Here is a 25,688-nt window from a genome sequence, read left to right on the forward strand (position 1 = left end):
CCTTCAGGAGTACGGCAGAGTAACAGGATAATCGAGGAAAAGAGTCAACTTTGGTGTTTTATCCTTTCCAGCGTGTGTGCGTGCGTGCATGCTTGTCTGTGTGTGTGTGTGTGTGTGTGTGTGTGTGTGTTCACGTACAGGTGGAAGCCAGAGGTCAAGCTCAGATGTCTTTCATCAGGAGTGGTCCACCTTAGCTTTTGAGACTGAATCTCACATTGGCCTGGGGCTCACTGATTCAGCTAGTCTGGATGACCAGTGCGTGCCAGGGATCCACCTGTTTCTGCTCCCCAGTTCTGGGATTACAAGCACATGCCACCAAACCAGACCAGGCCTTTTTTGTTTCTTTATGTGGGTTATGAGGCTGGAACTCATGTCTTCAAGGTGAAACCTTTACCATCTCAGCTATCTTTCAACCTCCCCACCACGCTTTTTAATGTACTAAAATATATATAAAAAAAAGATTGCTATTCTTCCTGTGTAAGCGCACATCCTAGTGATCTTAAGTTCAAGCATATTGTAGTGCAATCACCACCATTCAGCTCCAGGGAGACTTTCATCTTCCTAAATCAAAGCCCTCTAATCAATTAAACAAACATCCCATATTACTTAGCCCTGGAAAGCACTATTCTGCTTTATGTGTCTGTAAATTTGATTATTCCAGGCTTCTTGTGACTGAATGAATCATATACCATTTATCCATTTATGATTGGAGTGCTTCACTTACAATATCTCTAAGGTTCATTCATGTTGTAGTATATGTCATAATGTCCTTTCCTTTAAAGGATGGCTGATATGGGGTTCCCCTCTGTATGCTGTGAATACCATTAGTTAATAAAAAATCTGCTTTGGATCTATTGAAGTGCAGAATAGGGCAAGGCGGGAGTTCCAAGCAGATAGAGGAGGAGAGAGTAGGTGGAGTCAGAGAGAAGCAATGTAGCTGGACAGAACTTTACCAGTAGGCCACAACCATGTGGCAATACACAGACTGATAGAACTGATATATATAGTTCTATCAGTCTGTGTGTATATATATACTGTTATATATGTATATAGCATTCTGTTAATTTATTCATATATCCATGGACATTGGATTGCCTTAGACTTTAGGCTATCATGGATGCTGCTGCTATGAACATGGGTGCACAAAATCTCTTCATGTTCCTGCTTTCAGTAAGTTGGGTATACACTCAGAAGCAAAGTTACTGGATTATATAGTAAATCCATGCCAACTTCTGCAGTAGGATAATGTAAATAGGGTAAGGAAAGGAAATGAAAGGCAGTGCCCTATGCTGTTTTACATTCCCAACAATGGCGCCCAAGCTTTCCACCTCGTGTTATACAAAATTTCATCTGTGATGTGTGATAGACCTACTTTTGAATGATAAGAAAGCAAAGGATCTGGGCATGTAGCTGTGATCAGTGAGCGTAGTCATAACCTTGAGACGCCGCTTTGATGGTGGAGTTTTGCTATTTGCTGATGGCCTCGGGATGCGATGCAAGACTGCAAAAGGCTGAATCCGTCCTCTGAAGCCTTTTAATTCTTTGCACAATTATCTCATATATTACCTTGGCTCTGAGTGCCTTTAAATAGAAATGCATGTTCCAAATTCCTCTGTCTGCATTACTCCCTAAGGACTCTCCTCAGACAAATTGTTTTTCTTTTAATTTACCTGCTTAAATCTAAGTTGATGATCCTTGGTCTATAGTATTATCATACCAAGAGCTATTAATGGTATGTGTTTCAATTAGGGACTCATTGCACACACACGTGTATGTGCTATCAAAGGACACACACTGCTCTTGTCATAGTATATCTATCTGTTCTATGTGCCCAGGACTTTTATTTTATATTGTTTTGTTTTTCAAGGCAAGGTTTCTCTGTGAATAGTCCTAGCTGTCCTGGAATTCACTTTTGTAGACTGGACTGGCCTCAAACTCATAGAAATGAGACCTCTGCCTCTCAAGTGCTGGGAATAAAGTTGTGCACCACTACCACCTGGCATGCCCAGGACTTTCAATGATTATTTTCTGTTTGTAGAATTCCATGAAGTACAAACCAACTGTCCTTGATCTCTTCCTGCAGCTGAGGAACTCTTGTGCCTTCTGCTTCCACCTTCCATATGCTGGGACTACAGCGTGAGCCCCTGATCCTCCTGCCTCTACCTCCCATGTGCTGGGACTAGTGTGAGTCTCAATGCCCCATGTTTGCAGTGATTAGTGTTATAACTATTATAACTAATAACTGAAGTGTTGAAAGTCCCTCATATTGGAGAATGGCTTACTCTGCTCATGGTCAAAGGGAAGGCTGTCAGCTGCAGACTCACACCAGTGATAAGGGGCAGGTTCCATGTGATAGGGTCTTTCCATGCAGTGCTATGCATGACTTCAGAACATATAAAAATGTTTCCTGGCCATGGTCCCAGGTGGAGAGATGACTCAGGAGAAGAGCTGGGACATTCACAGTCTCAGTTTCCAAAGAGTTTGCAGGGGGAGTAGGGAGCTCTTTGAGATTCTGTCTTGTATCCCATACATCTCTCTCTCTCTCTCTCTCTCTCTCTCTCTCTCTCTCTCTCTCTCTCTCAATATCATCCAGTCTAGAACATACAAACTGGCGGTTTGAAAGAAAACTCCCCGCAAAGGGAGTGGCACTATTAGGAAGTGTGGCCTTATTGGAGTAGGTGTGGCCTTGTTGGAGGAAGTGTGCCATTGTGGAGGCGGGCTGTGAAGTCTCATATATGCTCAGGATACTGCCCAGTGTCTCTGATAACTTCCTGTTGCAAGATGTAGGACTCTGAGCTACTTCTCCAGCACCCTGTCTGCCTGCATGCCACCAGGCCGCACAGTGATGATAATAGACTGAACCTCTGAAAATGCAGGCCATCCTAATTCAATGTTTTCCTTTATAAGAACTGCTGTGGTCATGGTGTCTCTTCACAGCAACAGAAACCCTAACAAAGACACAAACAAAAGAATAAAGAGCACAGCTTTCTCCTTAGATGTTGTGTGGGGCCTTAAAAATATCGAGGTCAATTCAAGGTATTGGTGAGGATGACAGGAAAGGAAAGGGTTTTCACAGTGAAAGGCACGGAACCAGAAACACAGTTGTTGATGGAACACAGGTTAAGGAGAAGGGACCCGAGTGAAATGAGTTATCCAAGGATCCTGTTACTGGATGTGAAGTGCTGAGTGGAAACTCCCCACCTTCTGCGCTCAGAAAGAACAGCCTTGGGCTTCCGCACACTGGTGATAATAGCACATAAACTTAGGAATCACGGGCTTTTCTGATCTTCAGGCAAGCTTTATTTATGAAAACACAAATGAAATGCCACTTCATAGATGTGAATATAAAAAGATAAATGGAGACAGGCGTGATGGCGGATACCCATAATCCCAGCATTCAGGAGTCTCCGGCAAGAGGATTATAGTGCTGGGCTAGCCTGACCTACATAGAAAGATCCTATCTCAAAGGAAAAATGAAGGAAAAACCAGTTGAGATAACAAACGTAATTGTCTGCTATTTCTGTACATACTAAGAGAAAATTAGGTTAACATATATGCATGAAACTAAGAAGAATCTCTGGATGTGCCATTGTATTCAACAAATAAATATTAGCTACTTTATGACCTTCACTTAAAATTTCTTTTCTTTCCCTCCTCTTTATTTATTTAATTTTATCTATCTATCTATCTATCTATCTATCTATTTATTTATTTTTAGTATCTGAGTCTTGCTATGTGGCCCAGGTTTGCCTAAAACTTGAAATTTTCTGATTATTTTGTTCTACACTCAAGACATTCACAAACTTGATGGTGTAGAACTCTAAAATAACTCTGAGGCCTCTCAGCCTTAGTGTTTCCCCCCCTCCCCTGGGAACCAGGAATCTAACAATTACCCACACACGTACTGAAATGTTGGAAACTCTCCACCTCCCTGAGTCTTTGTGAATGTTCTCCAAATAGAACTCAGTTATTGGAACAGGGACAAGATAACCCTTAGGTGTGGACTCAGTCCCTGGGAAGGGGTCAAAGTAACCCACAGATGTTTCCCCTTACCCTGCCTGATCTGGCAACTGCTCTCCCTCCCTGGCTCAGACCAATCATTGCTAGTAGCCCTTTGAATCAGCCAATCCTAAAAGTTGAAGAACAACTCCCAGACCCCTCTCTTGTTTCTGTGGCTTTTTACTTTAAAAGTAGCCTGTACGCTGTATTCGGGGTCTTTCCGGCTTCTCAAATGCTGAAAGACCCTGTCGCGACAGAATTAATTAAATCCTCATGCTTTTACATCAACTGCTGTGTGAGAGTGTTTTCTCGGGGCAACTCCTCCTCAGAAATTGGACTCCAGGGTCCAACAGATGCCATCTCCATTATTCATGGTAGGAAAAATGAAGATTGCTTTCCAGTCAGCTGCCCTGTTTCATTTTGGTGCCACCGCCATCCCAGCTCAACTTCAGCCAAACTCTTCCCTGGTCATTTTCACTCCCTGAGCACTTACTGTCCCTTCCCTGCTAAGCAGTGCTCACTGGCTGGCCAGTGGTCACCATAAAAGCATCTGTGCTCACCTGAGCATCTCTGCACACTTGCGACCCCCTCCCCAGCCATCTCCATGGGTGTGATGCTTGAAGCAGCCCAGAGCTACTGTATACATCATGTTCCTCTTGGGAGTCTCCTCTGCCTAGAGTGCTCTCCTCAGTTCAACTTTTTATTTAAAGATACGCCGTTACTTTGAATGCTCAGTCAGATAGCATTTCCCTTATGGTACTTCTCTCATTTCTAAGTGGTCACAGCACTTTAGTGCATTGAGGGTAAAATGAATACCAGGACTGCCATCAAAGGGAATACAGACAGACACCTTGGAGCCTGTCTGGTGATGGTATAGTATCCCCTCAAGCAGGCTTGCATGACCTCCCTGCAGGAAGCAAAGGGAAAGAGATGGTCAAGAGGTCAAGTATACAGTACTTGAGGTCATATGACAGGAAGTGGAGGGATGAACAGGATGGTCCAGACTCATCAGTGTTTAGGTGTTACAAAGGAGATATCGGGCAAACGGTAATAGAGCTGTTTTCACAAGAGAATAACTAGAGAGCATAAAGTCACAAGGACCTTTATTTGTCCCCTTAGAGCTGAATGTGATGCAGACAGAAAGATGGTCACTGCTACCTGGCCATCTCTCATGCTCCATCAGCATCCCAAGCTTCAGGGAGTTCATGGTATCCAACTGAACAACAGGAAATCATAGGGGAGAGACTTCGCTTGTGAGTGTGCGTAAATCCTCAGCATCCTGCAGCAGCCTCAGATATATTTGAAGGACATTATTGATGGCTAAGACCCTGTTGTAAGCAAGCCATGACAAAGGCCTGTAAAATCTGAATTACTACTATTGATTTCATTTCATACGAGCACAGGTATGGCCTGAAAAAAATTGAGATACAGTGACATTCATTTATGATTTGAAGGGGTTTAAAACCTATTTATAAGTTGGCCACCGAGACGTGAACAAGCTGCTTCCTTAGCTCAACTATTTTGGACAGGAGCTGTTCCTACCACTGAGGACCTGCTCATGGAAAAGAAAATAAACAAGCCCCCCTGTGTCTATATAAGCACCCACTTTGAATCACTGAAGTGGGTATTATTATCATCAAAATTTCACCTCCTAAAATAGTGTACAGTGTTGGTGGTAAGAGAGTCTAGAACAGTGGTTCTCAACCTATGGGTCGCGGCTCCTTGGGAGTGGCCAAACAATCCCTTCACAGGGGTCACGTATCAGATATCCTGTGCATCAGGTACTTACATTATGATTCCTAACAGCAGCAAAATTATAATTATGAAGTAGCAATGAAAATAATTTTGTGAAAAAAAAAGAAAATAATTTTATGGCTGGGGGTCACCACAACGTGAGGAACTGTATTCCAGAGCTGTAGTGTTAAGAAGGTTGAGAACCACTGGAGTAGGAACCTCACTAAACCTAAAGTTTGGTTCTTGCTCTTCTTCACAGTGCTAGTTGATCCTGAATAAATCCTAGCCTCTCTGAGCATCAGTTCCTTCCTTGTAGAAAGGAAACAGTCTCTTCTGGGTAGGATGCCAAGAAACTCTGATGTGAATAAATTCTGGACAGTCATGAGGAATTAGCGTGGCCTGCCTCTTTTGGCCAGTGCATCCATCTTTACAAATGATGAGAGGAGCAGCCGTGCCTTATTCATCTCCGTGTCAGCTTGTCCCGCTGGGAGAAGGGTCTCAGGATAATGGCGGCGTTCCGCAGGGTGGCGAGCTTTCCACCCTCACTGCTAGCCTGCTCGGGAGGATCCTAACTGCAGAATGGCAGGACCAAGACGCCAGTCCTGAGAGCCTAAGCCTGTTTATTAAGTCAACCAAATACACAACAAAGGAAGATAAACTAGGTCAAACCAAGTGTTTTGGGAACATAATACATGGCTACCAGGGGCAGAACACTAACCCAAAGAGACAGAGGCTGGGAAACCGGCCCTGGAAAGGGTCAGAAAGAAATTATTTTAGGCTCTGTAGGTCACATGGTGTTCTAGCTTTTTTTTTTTCCTGTTCTGTGATAAAGCATTCTGATCAAAAGCAACCTGGGAGGAAGGGTTAGTTTGCCTTATACATCCAGGTCCCAATCCATCACTGAGGGAAGCCAGGGCAGGAGCTCGAAGCAGAAACTATGGAGAAATGCTGCCTATTAGCTCAGCATCTGTTTCATTTCCGGAGCTTCCTTACACAGCCCAAGCCCACCTGCCTAGGGATGGCACTGCCCACAGTGGGTGGGGCCATCCTATATCAATTAACAATCAAGAACACCCACCCCCCATAAGCATGCCCACACGCCAATCTGATCTAGGCAGTGCCTCAGTTGAGGTTGATTCTTCCCAGGTGACCCTAAGTTTATGTGAAATTGATGATAAAAATTAACCAGCACACGGGGTCTCCTTAACGACTCCCCATTGTGGTCATTTCCTCACAAGGGCAGCCATGCATGGGATGCAGGGGAATGAGAGTGACTGTGTCCCCGTAAATTGTACTTAAAGCGCACGCGTAAGGCTGCATCAGGCCCTTGGGCTGTGGTCTGCCAATCCCGGAGATACAGGCTTGTCTCACTGCCGAAGAAGATTTACAACAAAGCTGAAAAGGAAGCCAGGTGAGGGCACAGAGGAGGAGAGTCACAGTCACGGAGCACAGGCAAGGTCCTCCACCGAGGTCAAACGCTAACACAAACAAGGGCCCAACTGGGGAGAAGTGTCCCGGAAAACACATGCTATACTGGATCAAAGCCAATTTTAGGCAAGACGCTCCACGGCTGGGTTGGGGAGATGGCTCGATGGGAGAAGCATCAGCTGCACAGGTGAGAGTTCAGATCCCCAGGCCCCCACACAAAATCAGAGGATGGTAGCACATGTCTGTAAACCCAGCTCTGGGCTGATGTGAGTGGGGCCGGGGCACAAGACCAGAATATCCCGGTGATTCACTGGGCAGCCAGTCTAGCCCAGAACAGGTGCGCTCCGGGTTCTGTGAGAGATCCTGCCTGGAGAAAAAAAGGCAGAGTGGAGATTGAGGAAGACACCCCAGTGTCGACCTCTGGCCTCTACAAATATACTCATAGGTGCATCTATCTGTACGCTCACACCACACACACACACACACACACACACACGGTTTGGGGTTGTTGGACCACCAGTGGGATGTAGCTTTAAGGCACTCCAAGGTGCTGTCAAACCCACATTCGAAAGGGAGCATCCAGAATGGGCCAGGTGATGCTGCTATGGGGGTGGGCAAACTTGAGTCACCACCTTTTGCCACAGTGATTGACAAGCAAGGGGTGTTTCAGGGACATACTTCCCCCAGCTGCACTCTGGCTGGAAAAGTTTGGTCGCCCTGTCTCCTCTAAGAAGGTCTGTCCTGGGTTCAGTGGAAAAGAAGTAATACCTGAGCTTCAACTTGAAAGGTAAAGAGGTGGGGGAGGGTATGTTAGGGGAGTACTCCAGGCAGACGAGATGGGAAGTACCACAGTGTAAACCATGAAGGATTCTCTGGCCAGGGTTCAATTCAAGTACAGGTTTCTTTCAGGCATGATGGTGTATGCCTTTACAGAGACAGACAGATGTCTGTAAGTATAGGCTAGCCTGGTCTACATTGTGAATTCCAGGTCAGTCAAGGCTACATAGTAAAATTCTGTCTTTTAAAAAAAAAAAGCCTTGTGGGGGGGCTGGTGAGATGGCTCAGAGGTAAAGAACACTGGCTGCTCTTCCAGAGGTCCTGAGTTCAATTCCCAGCAACCACATGGTGGCTCACAACCATCTGTAATAAGATCTGGTGTCCTCTTCTGTACTGCAGGATACATGCAGGAAGAACCCAGTATACATAATAAATAAAAATCTTTAAAAAAAAAAAAGGCTTGGGAACTGGAGAAATGGTTCATCCGTTAAGAGCACTGGCTGCTCTTCTAGAGGATCCAGGTTCGATTCCCAGCACCCACATGGAAGCTCACAATCATGTCTAACCCCAGTGCCAAGGAACCCATTGGCATCTGCCTCCTGTGTTCTGGCTTTAGTGGGCCCAGCTTGTGATGGTGCACAGACATACATGCAGGCAAGTTACCCATAAGCCTAAAAAAAAACAATATTTTTAAAAAAGCCTCTAAAAATGGGGGGAGCCGTCATATTTCCGAGGAACTCTTCAATTTCAATTTTCTTTTCACCCCACCTGGGAGAGAAGACGTTAATGTGTTGGTTGTTTAAGAAAACATTTAGAATGTTTCGAAGGAGGCTTTAGAGGGAGCGGGATTAAAGAACCAGCAGCTCTATGGTGGGAGTTCTCACAGCCACTGATAATCTGCTTGCAAAGAAGCAAAGGAACTAATTATCTTTGGAGAGGACTGTGTGCCTGGTAAAATAATTAAAAATAAATGGCTCTCCTTAGAAATGCAAATTACCAAGTCCTGAAGAAACCCTGGTGGTCACATAGACAATAAATAGATGTGTTATCTGAGGTCCTTTACTTGATTGACTTTCAATTCTAGCTACAACCAGGCTGAACAGGGGAAACAGTTTTTGAAAGCTTTAAACCATGACACCTCACCCTGGCGACCTTCTGGGGTACCATTAGGGACCTGCCACTGCTTCCCCTGAGTCCTAACTTGGCTAACGTGAGATGGGGCATTACTGCAGATACCTCTCCGAAGTTCTACTGAAGCCCGTTCCTCCTATGCAGTGCTGTCTGTCATAAGGCATTAGCCAAGCACCACTGTGGTGTGCTCGGTGAGCTGAGGGGGAGATAGGAAGCCTTGGGGGCTGAGTAGAACACTGGACTTACTAACTCTTACACCAAGCATGCTATTGTGTGCATCCCCCTACTCCCCACCCTAAGATGGGGTTTCTCTGTGTAGCTCTGGCTGTCCTGGAACTCACTAAGTAGACCAGGCTGGCCTTGATCTCTGAGATCCGCCTGCCTCTGCCTCCTGAGTGCTGGGATTAAAGGCATGTGCCATGGCCACCTGGTGCCAATTCATGCTTCTAACCCCAGTTTTCAGAGGCCTTGGCAGGAAGAAAACTGCTACAAGTTGGAGGACAGCCCAGACTATAAAGGACAGGGCTATACAGTGAGTTCAAGACTAGCCCTGAGCTGTTTCACAAGACCCTTTCTCAACAAAATAAGAACAGAAACAAAAAACACTCCCAAATCATAAAGCACAAAGTCAAATAAAAATGCCAAGAAGGCCACAACATGTTATCCTTTTGTCCAAGAACCAATACTGATTGGATACCTGCGGTTACACTTTCCGGCAGGCATTTGAAAAGGGATGGGGGGAGGTTCTGCCTAGAAAGAAACTGACTGGGGAGTCAGATTCTGGGCATCTCAGTCCATGCTCTCAGTTCCTCTTGCTTTACTAACATCAGATTGCTCCTGCATCTCTTATCTAGAGAGAAATGATTTCCCCTGTGACCGAGCCAAGCTGAGGTTTCCAAGGGAATAGGTGATGTTGGAGAGAAATGAGAGAGGAAGGAAGGCTCTTTGACTCGTATTCTTTGTTTTCCAGAGGAGTGTTGGATCTCCAGGAAGTGAGGTCTATGTAAGCTGGACCAATGACGCTATCTACATCTGAAGGACTCAAAGACAAAGATGGGTGATACACAAAACACAACCGGATCCAGTTAACAACATATGCCCAAGACACATCCCTTCTGGTCCCTAGGTAACCTGGCCAAGGCCTGAAGCAGAATTCATTCACCCTGGTCAGTCCGATCCAATTCCATCACATTCCCTCCATCAGCATAGGCTCTCCTTGGGGTTCAGCATCCTCTGTTTTCCTCCCTGTGGTCCAGTCTCCAGAGGCTCCTCTCTTCATGTCCACCCAGAGAGCCTTCTCTTTCTGTGCACTGAGACTCAGCTGTGACAACTTCCTGGCCTTCCAGCACAAGCAGAGCAGGGATGCAAGCAGAAGCAGCAGCATGAGGAAGGGACAGACGATGAGGAAGTGGAGGAAGGCTTCAGAGGAGCAGATCCGGGAAGAGAGCGTAGATTCTGCAACAAAAGAGGAACACAGAAGACAGTCAGTGTCCAGATTACCGGGGCCGATCGTCTCGTACACCTCCTTAAACATTAGCAGAGGCAAATGCATGTAGACAACAGGGTGGACTGGCACAGGCCCTGCATCCTGCGAGAGCACACGGAAAACAGGCCTAGGACATTCCCAACACACGCGTCTCCCCCTGCCCGGCCACTGCAGCTTTAGAATTGCCAGTGACCTACTTACAACCACCAGCCAAAAAGGAAGGCAAAACAAAAAAGGAAAACCTTTCCTTTAATCTTCTTCCCTCAGAAAAGATATGTATAATTCAGCCCTCGTTTTCAGCTGTGTAGCTGGCCCTGAATTTTTAACTGAGCTATTCCCACCGCTGCTTCTGGAACTCACAATGAACGGCGCTGCCTTCCGCAGCAGCCAAACCTGTGGAGGAGCGTGCTTCTCCCCCTGACCCATGTCACACAGGTCACTCAGCCCCTGGCTCCTTGTCCCCCAAGCTCAACTGTCACTTCCTATGCCTCTGGGCACAGCCCCTGTCTGGTTGGATCTCACTTCTCCCAGACTTTTCACGAGGCCCAGTTCTCACTCCCTTGTCAGGCAGTCCCTTTGTTTGGCCCCTTCCTTACCTTGACTGAGATCATCTGACAGTGCCCTGGGATCCGTGCATCACCTACAGTGCTCAAGAACGTTTGCTAATCCCAACTAAACCCAACTGACTGCTGCCGCAGGGCTAAAGACACTGCACATGCCAAAGCATGTGAGCCTCAGGCAGCCTCAGTCTGCAGCGAGGGACCATCAGAAGCAAACGCAGGGCAGTGGGGCTCCTAGCCGTTTCCCAGGGAAGCAAAGCAGAGGGGACTCAGATGCCACAGGTCCTGGGAAATGGTGCCCTGGGCTACTGACCAAAGGCCCGGGCTACAGGTAGTCAGCAGCAAGCCATGTATGTAAAGAGCTACCAATCAATCACTCGCTGTGGTCTTCCAACTACATTTCTGATATATTTGAAATCGGGGCCGTTCTGATCAATCCGATGCTGACAGTGGCTGTGCTTTGCTTGGAAAACCATAGTGACACGAGCCCTCTCTTCTTCAAAGGTTAAACTATAGAATTTATGAGATTATAGATTCTCGGTGATAAAGACAGGTTTAATGGGTCATTCTGAACAACCTCCTGCTGCAAAAGGAAATCCCTTTGGGGCCTCACTGATTCGTTTTACACGCTGAAGACTGCCTCTTTGCTGGAAATCCAGAGAGAACCCAGACAGTTGTTCCAGCCTGGCACTGTGAGCTCTCTGAGGGTCGGACCTGTGTCTTTGCATCTTGTTTAGCACTTCCCCTAGAAGGCCTCATGGGATCCGGACGGAGGAGTCAACTGCCGACTGAGTGTATTTTCCATGCCAGGACCAGCGTGGCCACCATGGTGCTGTGCAGAGTGCCTGGCCTTGGTGAACGTCAGGCTGCCAGTTCTGAATGGGGCTGGCCCAGAGCTGTCGAAGCTGGCGGCCTGGGTTTTTTCTATTCTCATTTGTAGGCTTCATCTTGCCTTTGATTTTTCTTCTTGAAAACATGATCAGTGGAAGAGACATTTGGATTCTTTTGTTTCGTTTGTTTGTTTTGTTCTGAGGTAATTCCACTATATAGCCTGAACGAACCTTGAACTCAGGATCCTCCTGCTTCCCGAAGGCTGGATTAGAGGTGTGGTCCCATAACTGTTTTAATTTCTAACTCTTTCCTCTCCAAGCAGTCTTTTCCCAGACGATCCAGCTGGACTGTACTTAGTCTCCTAGGTGTCCTCTGAGGACACTTGCAAGCAAGGTCAATGGAGGCAGAGACCAGGGCTGCGGTAGAACAGCTCTTGCTGCTGACGTCCCTTCAGAAACTTCTTTTTCATAACAACAGCCACTGTAAGGAAATGGCAGGCCCCCTGCAGAGAGCCCTTGATGAGGTGTAAACCGTCTCCTCAGGTGTCCAGACTCCTGGAGAATGACAGACAGCCACCGGTTTCACTTCCTCAAGGAAGCTTCTAAACCTCAGGGTTGGACTCCCTGGGATATCAAAAGGGTGCCAGTGTTGACACATCCCTCCACCTCTATAAAGGGCACACTTCAGCTAGATGGGTCCTACTCCATTTCCTCACCTCCTCAGAGTTGCACACCCTTTCTCTGGCATCCCCTCTCCTCCCCACCCCACCCATTCTGCAGCAGGTGAATCAGAGATAGCCTGGCTGCAAGCTCATGACGGGAAACTTTCCCTTTCCTGAGACCTCTAGGAAGAGCACCCCCACACACAAACTGCCTGTGAGCCTGAACTCTCTCTAGGGCCCCTACTGTGCCGCTGTCCTCCAGGGCATGAATAACTCTTGTAATCAACTTCTGACCCCAAAGGACAGCCTGCCTTATTGTTTCTCTTGACAGAGCTCAGACCCAAGAACTTTCTCTGACAGAGAGGGGAGCCATAGGGTCCTGGTTAAAACACCCGGCCACGAGCATTCCTGCAGCAGGATGGGTGAATACCAACTGTATTCCAGAGAGAGCTTGATTCAAATCTTCACTCTTCAGTTCACTCCTGTGAACATTGGAGAAGTGATTCATCTCCTCCAATCTTCTGTTTTCTTATTAACTAAACAGGGATGATGATAATTCATTGAGTTTCAATGAGATAATATGTAATATAACATTAGGCACAATACCTAGACCATTGGTTAAGTGACTAAGCAATAGACATTAGCTAGAAGGTTCCTGGGGGAGCTGAGAAACACCTAGGCACCCTTCTCCCAAGCCTGCTGACTCCTCACAGAGACCTCAGCTCTGTGGTGTGGATCTAGAATGTTCTCTAAAGGACCAAGTAGTCAAGATTTGACCTCAGCTTGGTACTACTGAAAAGTCATGGGACCTTGAAGAGGCGGGGCCTGGTTTGGGAGCACAGCCTTAAAGGGAACAGTGAAATTCTGATTTCTTCTTCTATTTTTCCTTTTTCCTCTTTGCTTCCAGGATTCCAAGGGGTGGGAAGCTTCTTGAAGTGTCACATGCACCCTCTTGCCCACCTTTTGCTGCCCAAAGCCATGACCAGCCAACAGTGGCCTCAAAACTGCAAAACTATGAAATACAATAGGAGTTCCCTCCCTAAAGGTTATCTCAGGCCTTCTGTTGCAGAGATGGGAGGCTGAACACAACACAACAGACTCCTCACCTTCCTTTATGGGCTCAATCTTACCCTTCACTGGAACATTAAATGATTCCTTAGGAGATGCTCGCTAGCTGTGGTGATGGGGTGAGCTCTCCCATCCATTTCAGGCATCTAAACACTTGGTTCCCAATTACTGGTGCTGTTATGCAGAGGTTGAGGAAGTCTGGCCTTGCTGGAGGAAGTATCACGGTGGCAGGCTTTGAGAGTCTAAAGATCCACGCTGCCTCTAGTTCGCTCTCTCTGCTTTGTTTTTGCAGTTCAAGACGAGAGCCTTTGTGTCTGCTCTAGCGACTGCACCTGCTACCTGCTGCTCTGCTCTGCCATCATGGCTGCTTCCCCTCTGGAATCATAAGCCCAAACAAACTCTTTCTTCTGTAAGTTGCCTTGGCCATCGTCTTTTATTACAGTGGTAGGAAAGTAAATAATGCACTGGCTTTCTTTCTAGTCAGGGGTGCTAGAGAATCGGGAGGTTAGTCTGTGGTTTTACAGCTGCTGGACCGGCTGTATGGTCCTGGTGAGATGGGATGGGCATGCAGGAAACAGGAAGAAATCTGGCACTGGGCTATTCTGCCCCCAAGACTCCAGCCTTTAGCAAGAAGGAACAGTCTTCATGGGGAGGCAGCTTCTCCATTTAGAGCCGTTTGCCACCAAAGGGCAGCACGGTGCCCTCGGCACAGCGCTGAGTTGGCCAACAGCGAGCAACTGTCAGCTCCAGTGCTTCTAAATTACCTCCCGGGGGAGGGCACTGTTTGCTCTGGGTCCTACAGTCACCATTTCCCACCATCTGCCTCTCGCCCATAAGTGGATGAGAACTGGCGACACTCAGAACCATTCCAGCTTAGCATGGCATTTTGAATCAATCCAAGTAAGTGCCCCATACGCAAAGGACGTGACCTGCGGAATGGATCCAAAACCATAACGAGTACACTTCATCTCAAACAGCCGCTTATATATCTCACGTCCTTCTGCCCACAGCCAGGCACGCCATGAATAGCTCTTCTTTTACACACTACCTCGGAAAGGCTGACAAGAGAGGGAGAGGATGAAGGTGCTTCGAAACTCCCGGCTCCATCTAGAGCTTGGGACATGTGAGCTGACCCCAATGCGGAATTGGGATCTCTGCAGCAAGTACATCCCACAAGTGGCCCCTGCCAGCTTCCTGTTTTAACCTGGCTGGAAGTGTGCTTGTCCACTCCTTCATCAAGTGTTCGCTGAGTGCTTTGGGCCAGACCTTGCCGAGTGTACTGGGGAAAGTAAACAAACGGCCTCTCTAGAAACTCCAGTGTGGCAGGAATGCATGTCTGCTTTAAGAATCCATTTTCCAAAAGAGTCCTCATCTAAATAAAAGCTGGGCAATAGTATTGAGTATTAGGCTGCCATAAATAGTCCATCTGCACCCTGCCCCAAAGCCTTATGGACTGACCTGTCACTGCATCTCAGACAACTTTTCAGAATGTGACATTTAGGGACCGGGTATGTAGCTCTACAGGCAGTGTGCCTGCCTGGCATGCGCACAGCCCTGGGTCCATTTCCTAGCGCCATGCAAATCTGGTGTAACGGAGCAGATATGCACCCCTAGTACTGAGGAGGCAGAGGCAGGAGGATCGGAACTGCAAGGTTATATTCCGTGTGTGAGGACAGCCTGGGCTCCAGGAAACCCTATCTCAACAAACAAACAAGCAAGAGGATAATGCATTTGTATTTAGGATCTGAAGGCAAGGGAGGAAGACTCAGTTCGATCCTATGGCCCCTAGCCTGCTAAGTCATTGTAGAGACAATACTGGGGGAGGGGAACAAGGTCTAGAATATGCCTCCCCTCAAGCCATTGATCCATGGCTCTTTTCTGTAGTCCCAAAACTAACCCAATCTGGTGTAGTCAAACAGAGGAAGTGGAGAAGTGAAGAGCAGTGGTGAATTGTATTTGACTTGGATTCCATCACCATGCAGAGTTGGCAGTCGGCAGGAGGACACTTGTGGGCTGGTAAATATTGAACTCCTCTCAGGTCGGTCTAGAGCTGACAGAGGACATGCTATGCCGACGTATTCCCAGAGTCCATGTCTACAGCTGGCAATGCGTGGTACAGGTGTGACAGCTGCCAGGCAGGGTGACAGCTGAGAGAAGGTGAGTCAGAGAAACGTGAAGGCTAGGATGTGGACAAGGGAAGGATGGCATGGGGGTGGCGCCCTGTCTTAAGGGTTCCCTCCACAGCCAGGTGCTAAGCTGCTGCACGGACTTCACCTTCCTTCCCTCTGCCTTCTCCCCTATGTACTGGAAACATGCTCAGGATCCTACCAAACTGAACTCCAAACAGAGCAAATAACTAAAACTCATTGTTGGTACTTTCTGCCATTTCTATGGACTTCTCTCTTGCTCTTTACAGCTCTTGAGAAAAGAAACTGAGCCTGACGTGTCTGCTTCCTTCCTCACTCTTCAGCCACTTCAGCCTGTTGCTCTTACTGCTTTTCTACCCCTACCATAGGTCCAGTGGAGATGTTCCCCTTCGCTGTGTGTGTGTGTGTGTGTGTGTGTGTGTGTGTGTTGCGTGCATGCATGCATGCATACAGGCGTCCTCTCGTACTCTCTGTCTTGTCCCTTTGAGGCAACGTGTTTCCTGTACCCACATCTTACGTTTCTTTCTTGCCTCTACTGGCAGCCAGCAAACCCCAGGGAGCCTCCTGACCGCCTCCCACAGTTCCAGGGTCACCAGTGGATGTGAGATCAGGCCTGACTTGGGTACCAGGCCCTGTACTCAAACTCCCATGGCTGCAAAGTGGTGTTCTTAAGCACGGAGCCGTCTCCCAGTCTCCCATTTTTATCTGTAACAGGCTTTGGGTGCTGTTCTGTCTCTCGGTTTTCCCATGTCTTCTGATATGCTGTCCTGATTTCCCACCACCGATGCACGGACACTTCAGGTGTCCTTCCTGGAGCGTCATTCTGGCCGCACATTGATAGCTCCTAGTGCACAAGTCAGATAGAGTTGACATTTAAAATTCCCACTATCTCCCAGAGAAACACCTCTCGAAAACTCTCTCTGGGTTGAGCTCCAGCCCAGCTTCCACAAACTGGACCCAGCCCCCAGCCTTAGTTTGGTTGCTTGGCAAATGCCCTTGTGATCCACTGAAGTCCCAATACAAATTTGCTTCTTCTGCATACGCACTGCCCACAGACGTCCAACTAATCGACCTCCCGATCCCTACGGCTTGTTCTTCCTCCCCCACTCTCACTAGCGCTGCCTGAGCTCGGGCCTTCATTTTGCCTCCTCTTGGCTACAGCGTCATGTCCTTCTCCCTGTCTGCCTCCCTCCACTTCAGCTTCACATCTGCCCGCAATGGGAACTCTCTAAAGGTGACTCCAAGGGTGTCACTGCCACACTTGAACTTGTTCAGCAGCACCCCATGCCTGTCGTGATAAAGCACCCCACCCTCACTTCCCACTAAACACATCTGAGCTCCATGCCACCCCCACTCAAGGCCCTCATCGCTTAGCCTTGGACTGTGTGTGCTGAGTTGCAAGCCCTTGCTCTGACATGAAGCTTATATCTTTTTGCTATATTGCGTACCTTTTCATTTTCCTAACCGTTTTCTCTCCTCTCACGCACCCCTCTTCTAGGGACCCTTCCCATCCTTACTTGACCCTTCACTCTGGTTCAATTGCTCCCTCAGCATTCTGGGACTATATTTGTCTGCTGACACTTGTCACAGTGGATTCAGCTTTCCCATTCTGTGGGAATGTTCCCTGCCATTTACGGTTTTGTGTGCACAGATCCCATGCAATTTTTTTTTTCTTTTGAGACAGGGTTTCTCTATATAACAGCCCTGGCTGTCCTGGGAACTTGCTCTGGAGACCAGGTTTGTCTTGAACTCACAGAGATCTGCCTGCCTCTGCCTCCCAAGAGTTGGGATGAAAGGCATGTGCACCACTACTGCCCAGCTCAGTGCCTAGGTTTATAAAAACATATTTGTATTATGATCTTCATTTTTATGAGAAAGCCAGACATTATCCAAATCAATAGTCTGATGACATAGCTAATAAGTGATTAGGACTGCCATCTGAGTTTAGGCTTCTCTGACTCCAGCCCCTAAGGATCTTTTTATCACCCCGATTGTCTCCCTAACCACTAGCCAGGAGCCTGAGTCGGAGAAGGCCAGTTGCTCAGTTCCAGGATTTCCTTGGGATCACGATGTTAGCTGCAATGAAAACCCTGTTGGCCGTGGCACAGACCTGTGGGCTTCTTCACAAAAATGACTCCTTCCAGAGTTCATCTTCTACATGATCTCCATGATATTCTCCATGATCTCACATAGATATGCTGGGCAGCCTCTTACCTGTCTCAGAGAGATATGCTTGCTAGTCACAGAATCTGTCCTGTTTATGGTTGCCATTTATTCTCTTGTAAAAACTGCTGATTCTATGGGGCCTGTGAATTCTTGGGGAAAACATTTGTGGAGCTTTCCCAGATATGTGGGATATCCTGTAACTGTTGGAATAAAAAGCTAATAAAAAAAATTTCTGGTCATTTGGAAGTAAAAAAGAGTTACTGAGGAATGGACATGGGGAAAGGAAAATGGAGCCCTGAAGATGGAAAGTGGAGAGGATGGTGGAGCCCCAAAGACCAGAGAGGAGGAAAGGATAGTGGGGCCCTGAGGAATGAACAGGGGAAGAAGATGGTAGAATCCTAGGGAACAAGTCAGATTGAGCCTCACTGGGATGCAGTGAGGCTCTCTTTGCCGGCGAGAAACTGCCACATTCACCCCTTCCCTTCCTGAGATTGCTACTAAAGCTAACTTGTCTGTTAGGAGTGTGGTGGTATCTCAAAACTCTGCCTTAATTTCTCTAGTGATCCTTTCCCAATATAAGTCCGGGCTGTAGTTCATCGTTCAGGTATTTGAGTCTCGCTAGAAAGAAGCAGCAAAGATAATGAGCTGGCAGATACTATAGCCAGTCACAATGCATTGGTCCAGCTGGAAGAAAGAGTTCTTCTTAGTAACACATGTCTCAGAGATGTCCATCAGCGGTCTGGTCCTACACAAGGCTGAGACATTGGCTGCGGATGATTTTCCTACACAGAGAACTGTCACTCTTTGGCCAAAGGCCCTTGAGTAGCACTTCTCTTTCTTGGTGACCTAAGGCAGCTCTGTATGGCATCCTTCCTTCTCTGGTGTCTTCCAATAATACAATGGGAAGGGGATACCAAATGAGCATTGCTGATGTTTGGATTTTAAATGACCATTTCATCCCCTAAAAGATCCATGTGGGAAAGACTTGCTCCTGGTGTGGTTCTATTAGGAGGTGGTGGTGCCTTCAGGAGAAGGTTCTGAAGGGAGATCTTCATGTCACTAAAGGCATGCCATTGAAGGGATAATGAGACACCAGCTCTTCCTCATTTTCTTTCTCACTTCCTGGCCAGAGGTGAGTGGTTTTGCTCAGCCACACACTCCTGCCATGGTGTGTGCCTGCAGACTCACAGTCCTGGGACCAAATGTCCGAGACCAGAGTCTCCAAAGCTCTGAGCCACAGTAATCATTTTCTGCAAGTTGAGTATGTTTGCCTAGCAACATCACCAAAGACCTAACAGTTTGGTGAGGAGAGAGAAAGAGAGAGAGAGAGAGAGAGAGAGAGAGAGAGACAGAAGGAGCGAGACCGTCAGTCAGACAGCCAGACAGCCAGACAGCCAGCCAGCCAGACAGAGATCCCAGCACTGATCCTCTGAGGAAGAGAGTTTTTAGTTCTGTCATTTTTTCTTCCCTTGACCAAGGGTGTATTTATGCATAATTGACTCTAGCTCAGCTGGGTCAAAACACAGAGACGTCATCACAACTATCATCTTATCTGCCTCGTTTTCTTTTCCACCACAAAACAGCATCCTGAGATCAGAGGATCAGCCAAGAGGTCAGTGTGCTGGCTGCCCGTGTTCCTTGGATATCTGAGGCACACATGACGCTGATGGCCTTTTGCTTGGGAAGGGAAAGTCAGAACAGTGCAGACGTGCCCATTAGCCAAGTGTCTGTGCCCAAACCTCGTGAAACCTTGCGGGTTCAAATGAGTTACTATGGAGAAAGGCAGTAAAGTCATCTTCTTTGAGAAATCTGAAAAATTGTCATTAGTCTGGAAAAAGAAGGAAACAAAGCTAGGAGGAAGCACAGAGGGAAGCCGGATAGGCCAGTGACCCAATGAGCCAGTGGTTGGTTGACCCCCAAGTTACCTGAAGGCAGCACCCTGAGCATCATCCGCTGTGACTCATCCGAGGCTTGGTTGATCCACTTGCCTGGGGGGGCATGTTGCTGCCACTCTGCCACCCTGCACCAGTACATCCCAGCATCCTCCAGCTCCACCCGATGCAGCTTCAGGACAAAGTCTGTGGGAGATGATCGGTAGCAGTGCAGGGCCCTCCTGCGGCCCTCGCGGCCATACTCCAGCAAGCCGTCATACTGCAGGTGGGCCAGCATCTGATTCCCAGCCTTCTCCCTGCTCCAGTACCATGTCACGGAGTACAGGGAGGCTGGGCTGCCAGGGCTGTCCAGGCTGCAGCTGAGGCCCACTTCTTCGTGCTCAGTAGCGTTTTCCAACCAGTGCACTTTGCTGACACGGATCTGACTTCCTAGAAGGCAAAGTGGTGAGCGGTTAGAGAAGAGAGGACTTTCGACGCGGTCACCTCTGAGGTGTATCATTTCCACCGGGAGATCTTGTCTGGTATTCTCCAGACATTAGAACCTTCATAATTAAGTGATGTTTATCTTTGATCCTTCCCTTTTTTTTCCACACTTGCCAGAACATTCTTTGCTATGAACCAAGCTTACCACTTCCCCCCTTTGGCCTGACCTCTCGCCTGATAGACTCTACCACTAAAACAGACACAACTTCATCAAGGCTTGCAGCTTTCACCTGTCTTTGAACTTCCTCGTTGAACTCCCACAGGTGCTGTTCACAGCTTTCAGTGCTCTCTCAAGTTCGGCCTCACACCAGTCCCATTCCTTCTGAGATCACCTTCCACCACCACACCCAGATGTTATCTCTTGTTCAGACTGCTGAGAGACAGAATTTGCTCGATACTCTCAGTATTTTAAGAGAATCTGGTTAACTACAAACATTCCCAAGTTGAGAAGTGCCATTGTGTTGTCTTCGTCAGTTCTTCACCACCGTGGCAAAAATACCCGAGCAAAACAACTTAAGGGAGCAAAGATTTATTGTATGGCTGGTGGTTTCAACCTTGGCGATCCATTAATTCCTATATTTTGCATGTCTATAAAGCTAGCACTATGTGGATGGCTGATAAGGTTTATAACCAACTTGACCTATGACTAGGAGTCCTTGGACCATGGCTTCTGTGGTCCTTTAGTGTCTATGCCACAGATCCCGCAGAAGCAGCTTCCTGTGGAATTCCGTGTGAGCAGGGGACTCCAGCCATTTCACCCTCATCTCAAGGTCAAGTTATTAAAAACAACAATAACAACAACAAACCCCACAGAAGACGAGGGTGGTCTGGAGCTCACTGTGTAAGATAGGATGCCTCTGAAGTTATCATCTTCCTGCCTCAGTCTTGCTAGTTGCCTGCCACAACACTTGGCTTTCAAAGGAAAATGTACTGAATGAATTTACTCTTACATCCTTGAGTCTGATTGGTGGGCCCTGTCAATTCTTAAGATACTGCCAAGGTACCTTTCCTTTTGTGTTAGTGCAGAGTTTGTAGTACCAACCTCTGATAGCCACACTTTCCATGAATCCCAACTTGAGTCTCTTTATTGGGCAGATGCCAAGGTTTTCACATTTTCTGCTCTGTTTTTGCTCCTAATTGTCACTGTAAACCTGGCTAAAAGCAGCTAGCGGTAACCACGGCATAGCCTGAGTTGTCTTGGAATTCTTTCCATTCCTTTTGAGTTCAACCTCACGCAAGTCTTGGGGAATAAACAAAATATTTGCCAGAAATCCATAGGCGTGGCCTTTAGTCCAATTCCCAATAAAGTCTTCATTTCTGTGCGAAGTTTCACAAGCACAGGCTCTCTGTCCACATTCCTACCAGCATGTTCTTTCACCAGAATTGCCCATTAAGCTCTTTGTAAAGCATTCTAGAGACGTTCTAGCCTGCTTCTTCAACCTCTTCCAGACTCTTCCCACAAACGGGTTTCAGATCTTAAGAACCCACTTCATCAGGTTGGATTGCAGCATTAGCCCCACCTCTCTGACATCAATTTCCTGTATTAGTTTCTTTGTTGCTGCTGGTGGTGGTGTTGTTGTAACAAATATCTAAAAGAGACTAGAGGAAGAAAGGTTTGTTCTGAGGATGGCCTCAGAGATTTCAGTCCAAAGTCAGATGGATTGTTTGCTGTGGGCCTGAGGTAAAGCAGAATATCAGTGTTGGAATAGGTGTCACAAGTCCCTTAAAGGTGGCAAGGTTGGGGAGGGAGGGAGGGAGGGAGAGAGAGAGAGAGAGAGGGAGGGAGAGAGAGAGAGAGAGAGAGAGAGAGAGAGAGAGAGAGAGAGAGAGAATATGTCTGCACTATCGTCTTTCTATTCTGTCTGGGCACACCAGGCTATTTGATAAGACCAAATGCATTCAGTCAGGTCTCCACTTAGCGAATCCTCTCTGGAAATGTTCTCCTAAACACACCCAAAACACACCTTACTAACCTTCTAGGTGCCTTTCAATCCAATCTATTCAATGATGAAGACTGCGAGAATTTCTTGATACACTAAAAGATCTAATACTGAGGCCTTATTTCTACCTGGGGAACACAGGCTTGAACCAAGAGACATTGCCTCCTCAAAACCTGCAGGCAGATGCAGTCAAGCGTTTGGCCAGGGAGAGTGGAAGGCAAGGATGTCGGCCACAAAGATGCAGAATGTAGGAGACATAAATGCAGTGGTGGTGGGCTCACTGTAGCATCCACACAGAAGTAAAAATTAGGATCCACAAGCCTAGGGCTCAGGATATCGAAACCCAAAGATGTGACAGTGTAGCCAGGACTTTTGTGTAGAAGCCTTGAGAGCAGCAGAGGCTAAAGCAGAAGAGCCCACGAGCATTCCCAGAGGAGCACACAAACTTAAAGGAGACAGGGGAGCGGCCTGGAGAGAAAGCGAGGCAGAGATCTCTTCCAAGCTATTTTTTTCTACCCCTGCTTCTCTCCCAGACCGAGCTCCCCTATGGCAAGAGCTGTGTCTTTTTCATCTTTGCCGTTCTGTTTCCTAGCATATGGGAATGTCCAGTTATAATCTTAGTGTTTTTTTTAATGTCACCTTGAAAATAGTACTTGAAGCACCACATTAGAGGGAGTTATTTACATCATGCCGTTGGCCGTTGTCCAGTTCCTTAGCCGTGATGCCCATTTGACTTTAACCCCCTGTTAGAGGTGGCCCAGCCAGTGCGGAGAGACCTAGACGAGCCTGCCCGCCTTCAGACAGCAGTGCTCAGTCTAGCTCAAACGGATGGAAGTTCCATTACAGTTTCGAAGCTCTCCAGAGGTGGAGAAGGCTCCCCCAGTAAGCCATTCCAACAGTTAACTACTTCTATTTGCCTTATGTTTAGGCAGCCAAATGTTGAAAAGCAATTTCTCCACACGTCCCCATAGAGTTGTACAGTTTCTGTTCACAGTGGGAGAAATATGCTTCGTATTACTCTTTCTCTGCCAAATTACAGTAGAGCCCCGCTGGAGTGACACCGCTTGTTATTATAGAGATCTGAAGATCCGATTCCCTGGGCAGCCACACAGATCAGCTGCCAAGCTGCCAGGCAGACCAGGCAAAGGGATCTTGTTCCCAATAGAGCTCAAAACCTCAAACTGATTCACCTTAAGTAACCTCCCCTCTTTTGGCGGGCGACCAGGTCCCGTGGGCATTTGTAGGTGGCCGTTACTCTTACAGTCCAGGTTTTTGTTGTTACTGTTGTTTTGTTTGTTTTGTTTTGTTTTTTAGACAGGGTTTCTCTGTAATAGTCCGGACTGTCCTGGAACTCGCTTTGAAGATCGGACTGTCCTCGAACTCACAGAGATCTGCCTGCCTCTGCCACTATTTGCCACCACTACCCGGCCAGATGATGTGTTTAATCTCTTTATAGTCACACCCTAGAGGTTGTTGGAGAAAACCCGGTCATCTTATAGAAAGATGTATGATGACACCCTTCTGAGGTTTACCTGTGGGCCTGAGTTTCAATTCTGTGAATCCTGAAGTCTTTCTTTCAAGCTTTTGCCAAGTGCCGTTTGTAGATAAGAGCCATTCCTCCACGGCACAGTGGTAGCGACCCTGGTCACTGGCTTCCATGTTCAGAATGTTCAGCAGAAACAAATCTTGGGAAACTTTCTCAGAATGAAATTTTTGCTTACTCCGAGGGGTTTGAGATGCATTTCCGTATTTTACAACATTGGTTTGGTCTGTTTCTAGGATCTTCAGAGAGGACTCATTTGTAGAAGTGGGAGAAAAGAACCAAGTGATGGCTAACGGAAGGTTTCCAGCAGATCGGGACAAGATGGAACATTCTATATGTGTGCTGGAGCTGATGGGGAGCTCTTGGACTTGACTGTTTGAGTTCAAACTCAGTTTGCTCTCTGAATGAAAAGGATAAAAAGAGTTACTTTGTTAGGGAAAACAAACAAAATACAGAATTTCAAGCTAGCACTTCAACTAGGGCAGACAGCCATCATGTGGATGAATTCCCTCTCAGTAGATGCCCTTAGCTGTTCATTCAGCTTTGACACCATTCAAGATCTGACGAAGCCGCCCTTCCCATCTTTGAGCCCTGTTCCTCTCCCAGGCTGCATGTGGCTAAGAATAGCTGTGACTGTGGCCCAACACAAAATTGCCAACTTACTTAAAATACTATGAAAGTTGGTTTCGTTCTTCATACTTCGGCTGTGCATAAACTTTGTAGATGACAGTGTTGTGTTACAATGTCAAAAGACAGAACATGCCTGTGAGAATTCTGTGTGCTTGCAAGTTGATGTCTCTCTTCATAATGTCCACCTGCTCATCCTCATTCTGTCCTTACTGTGTGGGGAGGGGGAGAGCCCGGGGAAAAGAGGCCAGCTCTTCCCCCCATGCTATAATACTGTTGTACTTAGCAGAGGCATCTTGTCCATAGCATGTCTGCATCATTTTGAGAGCTCTCTGTCTCTGTGTGTTTACTATATGAACTGCTTCTAAAACCCCGATTTGTCAAAGTCTAGTTAGAGCTGCCTTCAAACATGAGCAAGCAAGAGGACGTTGTGCATGGACTATGAAAAGCGTGTTTCTTTTCTCTGCAGCCATGCCACTGGGAGGATTTCATGTGGGGAGGGACTCTGCCATCTTTTAACCCCAATGGCTGTCCCTTTGTCACAGATGCACAATGAATCTTATTCTCATCCTCACTTCTTGCTGATCTCTCGACTGCTGCTGATGCTGCCAGAAGGTTCCTTTATTCCCCCTCAACAAACATATATTAATCCCATATTCTGTCACAGACCAGACTATTTTAGGTATTTTGTGAACACTTCCTCTCAGTTTGGAGCAGCAGTTCTCAACCTGTGGGTCGTGACCCCTTCGGGGGTGTTGACCAACCCTTTCACGGGATCCTATCAGCTATCTTGCATATCAGATATTTATGATTCATAACAATAGCAAAATTACAGTTATGACATAGCAACAAAAATAATTTTATGGGTGTGGGGGGGGGGGTCACCACAACATAAGGAACTGTATTAAAGGGTCAAAGCATTAATTAGGAAGATTGAGAACCACTGGTTTAGAGGAAGATATAAGACAGGAACAAAGACTCACAGAGATATGCAGAAATGCGGCAAATATCAGGATCACCCAGAAGGTTTACAGAATGGGGAGAGACTTCCTGGAGGAGGCAACTCTGAGCTAAGACTTGAAGATTAATAGTAGTCGTTCGGATGAAAAGAGAGCAAAGGAATTCCACATAAAAGGAACGACTTGAATAATGGCTTTGAACACGCGATACATGTGGATTATCGAACTGCAGGTTGTTCAGTGTGGTCGGGTCAGA

At 47.1% G+C, this 25,688-nt stretch overlaps 1 protein-coding gene across 1 annotated transcript in view; it reads right to left on the reverse strand.

Moving 5' to 3' along the window:
• Window positions 1-9,740: 9,740 nt before the first annotated feature.
• The window catches only part of Cd101 (CD101 molecule), a 52,332-nt gene continuing 36,384 nt past the window's right edge, over window positions 9,741-25,688 (reverse strand). The window contains exons 7-9 of the mRNA XM_041637867.1: window positions 23,836-24,246; window positions 19,914-20,309; window positions 9,741-10,524 (exon numbers count right to left, since the gene is read on the reverse strand). Coding sequence (XP_041493801.1) covers window positions 10,256-10,524; window positions 19,914-20,309; window positions 23,836-24,246 — 1,076 coding nt within the window. The 3' untranslated portion in view covers window positions 9,741-10,255. The remainder of the gene's footprint in view (window positions 10,525-19,913; window positions 20,310-23,835; window positions 24,247-25,688) is intronic.

This window comes from Microtus oregoni, unplaced genomic scaffold (genome assembly GCF_018167655.1).
Source record: "Microtus oregoni isolate MIOR12 unplaced genomic scaffold, Mior012 000054F_ref0000373, whole genome shotgun sequence".
NCBI classification, from domain to species: Eukaryota; Metazoa; Chordata; class Mammalia; order Rodentia; family Cricetidae; genus Microtus; species Microtus oregoni.